General features: G+C 46.7%; 2 protein-coding genes across 2 annotated transcripts; both read left to right on the top strand.

Moving 5' to 3' along the window:
* Positions 1-1,226: 1,226 nt before the first annotated feature.
* Positions 1,227-2,657, top strand: LOC147524875 (uncharacterized). Its single transcript, XM_086576896.1, has one exon. The coding sequence runs from the start codon at positions 1,227-1,229 to the stop codon at positions 2,655-2,657; it is 1,431 nt and encodes a 476-aa protein (XP_086433022.1).
* A 1,504-nt stretch (positions 2,658-4,161) lies between these two features.
* Positions 4,162-5,388, top strand: LOC147524874 (uncharacterized). Its single transcript, XM_086576869.1, has one exon. It carries the CDS (start codon positions 4,162-4,164, stop codon positions 5,386-5,388), a length of 1,227 nt encoding a protein of 408 aa, XP_086432995.1.
* The last annotated feature ends 1,801 nt before the right edge of the window (positions 5,389-7,189 follow it).

Here is a 7,189-nt window from a genome sequence, read left to right as displayed (position 1 = left end):
TGCACCTCCTAATTCACACCTGGGATAGCCGTGCGCGTGAGTCACATTTGACCTCATGTTCCTCTAATTGACAAGAGTCTGTTTCATGAGTCCAGGAGTTGAGATGGTATTTCAGAGATGAAATATCAGTTCAACTCCTCACACTAGGGAAATGGACTTAGAGATGAGTTCATCTCGCTAGGGATCGATTCTCAATCCGTTTGGGGTTTGATAATGAACCCAAAATAGCTTAGAGATGGTAGTAATCTAATTCTAAGAGAATATAATGTGACATTGCATGAGTAGCATAATCCTCTACCCCTTTTCTCTCTTAAGTATCTTGTTAAAAAAATTAGTTGTTCCGTTCTCGTATTTTGCATGATAAGTGTCCGTTAGGAAGTAAAACAAATCAAGACTTCGCATAAAAACCTTACTCATTAGTTTCCTAAAATAGCATAATAAAGTAGTAATGTTATCATAGACTTTAGGTTGGAACGAATCCATACTCTAACTAAACAATCAAAGAACCATTAGTAAGGAAGTTGAGTTAGCACAGAACGGATAAGAAAGTTCAATTCTTTACACCGCAAAGTGTAAAGAATTGTTTGAAGGTGGTCTATTTAATTTTAGCACATTGTACGTTCACGTATTAAAATTGCATGTATAAATATCGAAATATAGAAACCATGAGCCTTGTTGATTTAATTGGAATACATAATGTAATTAGGTACCTTAATTTCATGAAATGTCACTTGTATCAGCCAAATTCAGGACCAACAGGATGACACGTCTCATGGATCGAGGTAGTATAAGGTAGGAGAGAGGGGGAGCACAGGATCGAGTCCGCGAAATATTAGAAGGACGTGGACTTAAGAGATACGTGAAGAGAAGGAGGGTTCATGAGCTAGAGTGGAGGCAAGTTAGTAGAAGAGAGGCCATGAGTAGGGGATCCAGGCCGCGATACCTAAGATGGTAGGTGGGCGGTTAGCGATCGTGGGGAGAGAGAGGTGGAGATCATGGAACCAAGAAGCAGTTAGCAGTTAGAGGGTATAAGAAGAGAGAGAAAAAGGTGAGAAAGAAAGAAAAGAGAAAAAAGAAAACTGAGAGAAAAGGGAGAGAGAGAGATTGTAAGATTAGAGATTACATTCTGATTTCAAGGGTTGTAAAATCTGATTATACATTTGGTGCCGTCTGTGGGGACGCATGAGGTGACCTGCGATCTAGTGATAGGAAGAGAAATTTACAGAATGGCAACGATAGCTAAGAAATTAAGAGGGAGACCAAAAAAAGTGAGAGCGGAAATCAGGGAGGAAGAAACCCTGAGTGTGGAAATGGAAGAAACGCAGGAGGAAGTTCAAGATACGGCAGTGGAGGCAACCAGACTTCTACAGGAAGAGACGTTGAAGGTGGAGAATTTGGATGAGCACACCGCGGTCATAGCATTCCAGCATGGGTTGAAACAGGGAACTAGAGTCCATGAATCTGTATCCAAAATCAAAGTCACTACGTTACATGCGTTGTATCCGAAGGTCGAGAAGTACATACGCTATGAGGATATGTTGCAAAGAACTACCAAGGAACCTAGGAAGACAGAGAAATCAGTGCAGAGTGTAGGACATGACGACCGGAAAGACAGAGGCAAGGCTGCGGCAAGAGAAGGGGGGTCTTACAGGGAAGAAACACACAAAGCCGAGAGAGGTCGGGACCAAGGTAGGAGAGACATTCATGAGAGAAAACCATACCGCGACATAGTGTCAACTCCTTTGAACAAACCCTTAGAGGAAATCTTGCCGCTAATCAAAGGTATGCAGTATTATGAAGGTCCGAGAAGTACACCTAGAGAGTTGGAAGAGAAGCCGTTCTGTGCCTACCACCAGATCAGAAACCACAAAACCAATGAATGTTTCGCGTTACAATGGTTGATAGAAAGAATGATAGAAAAGCGGTTGCTGAGGGAATTCATCAAGGAGACCCATCCGGTCGAAAGAGCACCGGTCATGGCAAGGATTCTAGGTACAATCAATGTTATCTTTAGTGGAGAATCAATAGGAAAGAATGCTCATAGGGACAAAGTCAGGAGGATGGCCAGCGTACAGCAGATAAATGAGGTCTCGAGTATTCTGCGGCCGGTTCCAGGGGCCACTGCGGGGGATGGGAGGATAGAGTTCACACCGAAGGATCTGGAAGCGGTAGTCTCGCCTCACGAGGACGCACTGGTAATAACGATAGCAGTGGGTAACTACATGGTGAAGAGGGTATTAATAGACTGTGGGAGCTCAGTCGATTTGTTGTTTAGGGGCGCGATGGAGGAAATGAGCCTCGAGAAGAAGCAATTGCATCCCCCTCGGACTAATTTGTTTGGATTCAACAGTAGCATGACTGAACCCATAAGGGAACTGGTGCTACCAGTGAATGCAGGTCCGGTGACAGTGTTCACTCGTTTCATGATCGTGGACTCTACTTCGCAGTTTAACGCGATCTTGGGAAGAAGATGGATTCACGAGATGAAGGCAATCCCATCCACCTACTATCAAGTGATCCGTTTTCCGACTAAGGGAGGAATGTATGAGATAAGGGGGGACCAAGTCGCGGCTCAAAAGATTCACCAGGTGGCGATTCGCGAATTGATCCGCACACCGGATAAGGATACCCAAAGAGATGGCGAACCCCGGACATAGCAATTACAGACCGCGGTAGAGAACGGGGAATTGCCAGTAGGGGCAAAGACAATGGATGAGGTGGAGACCGTGAACGTAGGTACTGAGGAAGAAGAGAAATTTGTGTCTATTGGGGCCGATTTATCAGAGAGTTGGAAAGCAAAGTTGACCAATTTGTTAACAGAGAACAGTGATGTTTTCGCATGGTCCGTAGAGGATCTGGTTGGGTTGGATCCGGAATTTGCTTGTCACCCATCCGGCAAAAGATGAGAGGTTTAAAGCCGCAGTATGCACAAGGAATACGTGAGGAGATACATAGGTTGAAAGCGGCCGGCATAATTCGCGAATGCCAATTCACGGAGTGGCTCTCAAACATAGTTGCGGTTTCAAAAAAGAATGGAAAAGTGAGAATGTGTGTCGACTTCACAGATGTTAACTTGCAGTGCCCAAAAGATTGCTATCCAATGCCGCAGATAGACGAGCTGGTGGATCGGACAGCGGAGTTTAAGTTTTTCTCTTTCATGGGCGCATCAATGGGGTACAATCAGGTGTTCATGTATGAGCTAGACCAGGAAAAAACCGCGTTCATAGTAGAAGGAGGAATCTACTGTTATACCCGAATGCCTTTCGGACTGAAAAACGCCGGGGCCACATTTCAGAAGATAGGGGAGAAGATGTTTGAGAGCAAAATCAGAAAGGGAATGGAAATCTACATAGACGATATGGTAGAGAAGAGTATGACCGAAGAGGAACATCTAGAAGGATTGAGGGAGATGTTCTCTATACTACGGAAATACAAGCTGATGTTGAATCCAGAGAAATGCACCTTTGGGGTGACATCAGGAAAGTTTTTGGGTTATATCGTCACATACCACAGAATTGAAGCAAATCTGGACCAGATCAGGGCTTTGGTGGAAATCCAATCACCACAGAATGTGAAAGAGGTCCAGAGGTTGGCAGGGAGAATCGCGGCTCTCAACCGGTTCATTTCAAAGTCTTCAAACAAGTGTAGACCTCTGTACCTACTCTTGCGGAAGACAACCGACTTCCAGTGGACCGAGGCGTGCGAAAAGGATTTCCAAGAGTTAAAGGTTTATTTAGGAAAAGCCCCAATCCTGTCGCGACCAGGGCAAGGAGAAAAGTTGTATCTTTACTTGGGGGTGTCAGAGTACGCAATCAACTCTGTGTTGATAAGGGTGGTGGACAAAGCATAAAGGCCGGTGTACTTTCAGAGCAAAACCATGCTAGATGCTGAAACCAGATACAGTAGGATCGAAAAATTTGCTTTGGCTTCGGTTTTCTCAGCGTTGAAGTTGAAACCTTACTTCGATGCTTACTCAGTAGTGGTGGTGAGTAACTTGCCACTCAAACAGGCCTTGAAGGCGGACAAGTCAGGAAGAATGCTGAAATGGGCAGTAGTGCTGAGTTCATATGATATAGAGTATCAGATCAGGACAGCGGAGAAGGCACAGGCTATGGCAGAATTCCCCATCGAGGACCCTACGTGGGGGGGGAAGATATGATTATGGAACAAGAGGGTGATCCCAGTCATGACCCATTCGATCCTTGGGATATGAGGAATGGATGGAGGGTCTTCGCAGATGGGTCCGCAACCGACACAGGAAGTGGAATTGGGGTAGTATTGGTTGCACCAGAAAATAACCGGTTAGAATTGTCGATGAAATTGGGGTTCGCAGCTTCGAATAGTGAGTCAGAGTACGAAGCAGTAATAGCAGGATTGGAAATGGCCGCTGATCTGGGAGTGAGGGAATTGACAGTGTATTCAGATTCCAACTTGGTAATATGTCAAATGAACGGAGAGTTTGTGGCCCGATGCCCTAGGATGGCGAAGTATTTGGAGGTATTGCAGAGAAAGGCTAGCAAATTTACTAAGATCAAATTCGCTCATCTTGGCCGCGGAGAAAACAGACACGCCGATGCTTTAACGTATGTTGCGGCGGTTCTTCCAAGAACCGAGGGCAGAGCCGTGGAAATCAGGGTGCTCAGCAAACCAAGTACATCCGAGGATGAAGGGATTTGGGAAGTCACCGAGGGAGAGTCGGGATGGATGGGACCCATAAAGAGTTTCCTTTCGGGGTCAGAGATCGAGGGCAAACGAGAGAGGAAAAGAATGGAGCAGATGTCCCAAAGATACACTTTGATAAATGGTGACATGTACAGACGTAATGTCAGCGGTCCATTGTTGAAGTGTTTAGGGCCTCGACAGGCGGAAGAAGTCATGGGTGAGATTCATGAGGGAGATTGCGGAAGCCATTCGGCAGGGAAGACGACATCGCATCGGTTGTTATCACAAGGGTATTTTTGGCCACACATGAAGCGAGACGCAACCGAGTATGCCAAGAGGTGTGAGAAATGTCAAAGATTCTCACCGCTAATACACGCTCCTGCGGAATCCTTGCATAAGGTGTTCAACCCTTGGCCTTTCGCCATGTGGGCGCTAGACATCGTCAGACTGCTACCCATGGCCAGTGGCAAACGAAGGTTCATGTTGGCCGCGACTGACTATTTTACCAAATGGGTAGAAGGTGTGGCATTACAGCAAGTTAAGGAGGAACAAGTCGAGAAATTCCTGTGGGAGAACATAATTTGCAGATTTGGGCTGCCGCATACTATAATCGCGGATAATGGGACTCAGTTTACAGGGGGTAAGGTACATGATTTCCTCCAACCGTTCAAGGTGAAGCAAGGGTTCTCAGATCCTTACAATCCAGAAGGGAACGGACAGGCATAATCCTCAAACAAGACTATAATGGATAATTTGAAGAAAAAATTGGAGGACCGAAAGGGGTCTTGGGCAGACGAATTGAACCAGGTGCTATGGGCATACCGAACCACACCGCAAACATCTACTCAAGAGTCGCCATTTGCCATGGCATATGGAGTAGAGGCAGTGATTCCTGTGGAGATGGTGGAGGCCACTACTAGAACCAGAGCGGTAGAAGAAGGAGTCAACGAAACTATATTAGCTGCTGAGTTGAACCTTACAGAGGAAAAGATAGACATAGCTCGCATTAGATTGGAAGAATACCACAGAAGATTACAGAGGCAATACGACAAGAGGGTAAAGCCACAGCAGTTTCAGATTGGAGACCGCGTTCTGAGACGAGTGACCCCAGCCACCAGAAAGGAGAAAGACGGAAAACTGGGGCCCAACTGGGAAGGGCCCTACACTGTGGTTGATAAGGGGAGCGCTGGGACCTATCGGTTGTAGACTCCGAAGGGAGAGGACATCGCGAGACCTTGGAACATCAGGATGCTGAAGAAGTTTCACGAGTGATGTTTTGTACAGTGTTATTGTAATTAAGGACAAACTCCTAAACCACCAAAGATTGTTATTCGAGTGTATTATGTTGTTTTGTGTTATAGGTTTTATCGTTGAACAGAGTGCAATGGGGACCAAAGGATATGGTGTTTTTATTAGCTGCGATCTGATAGAATAACTTATTCGAGAGACGGTTCCCAACTTGCGGGAAAACTAAGCTGCCCTGAACAGCTTCATGGCTACCAGAGACAACGGAGGGGATGAGCCCTTCGTGGACAACGAGGTCCAAAACCAACCGGGCGAAAAATGAGCTGTCCCCAAACAGCCTCACGGCTGCCAGACACAGCGGAGGGGATGAGCCCTTTGCGGACGATGAGGTCCAAAACCAACTGGGGGCAAACTGAGCTGCCCCCAAACAGCCTCACGGCTGCAAGAGACAGCGAAGGGGACGAGCCCTTTGCGAACGACGAGGTCCAAAATCAACTGGGGGCAAACTGAGCTGCCCCCAAACAGCCGTACGGCTACCAGAAGCAACGGAGGGGGTGAGCCCTCCGCGGACAATGAGGTCCAAAACCAAAGTGGGAGCAAACGGAGCTTCCCCAAACCAAGTCAATATAGACGGCTAAGCAGAATACAGATAAATAGAGTTGGTGCAAATTGGTAAAACACATTCCAAATGAGATAACAGCTAAAATACGTCAAGTCAGTTAAATGGGGAACAAAGAGTGAGTAACTTAATAGCCCGCTGGACACAGAGTATTAAGACAAATAGTTAGGAAGCAAAAAGTATTGAGACATAAAACAAAAGAGTGAACTCCAAGTTAGTGCTCCTCAGCCGGTTCCTTTGGAGTGGGATCTTCTGGCACTGCTTTTGTGGGTGAGCCTTCTGATATTTCCACCACCGCGTCGTCTGTCGCCTGGTGGGTGCTGAGTTCTTCTTCAAGCAGCGGAGGGAAGTGGCAGTTGGATCAACGGCCTGGACAGGAGCAGAAGGTGGCAAGGGAAGGAGTCGCCCAGCTGCAGTGAGCTCATCCAGCTGACGTTGGAGTTCTCTATTGATTTTCTTTTCGGCCAAAGTGCGGAAGCGATCAGAAGCAGCAGTCAGGGATTGGTCGAGAGTGGCCTGAGCGGCGGCCTCCATTGCTACCTTCTCGCTCGTCATTTTAGCCTGAAGGTCAGTCAATTGTTGGCGAAGAGCCCCTTCCACGGTCATGCGATCATTGTGGGCCTTCAAAGCCGCGATACGATAATCATCGCGTTCTTTATCCAG

The sequence above is a fragment of the Coptis chinensis genome, chromosome 1 (assembly GCF_015680905.1).
Source record: "Coptis chinensis isolate HL-2020 chromosome 1, ASM1568090v1, whole genome shotgun sequence".
In the NCBI taxonomy this organism is placed as follows: domain Eukaryota; kingdom Viridiplantae; phylum Streptophyta; class Magnoliopsida; order Ranunculales; family Ranunculaceae; genus Coptis; species Coptis chinensis.
Note: the sequence above shows the minus strand (reverse complement) of the source record. Positions and strands in the feature narration are given on the sequence as shown.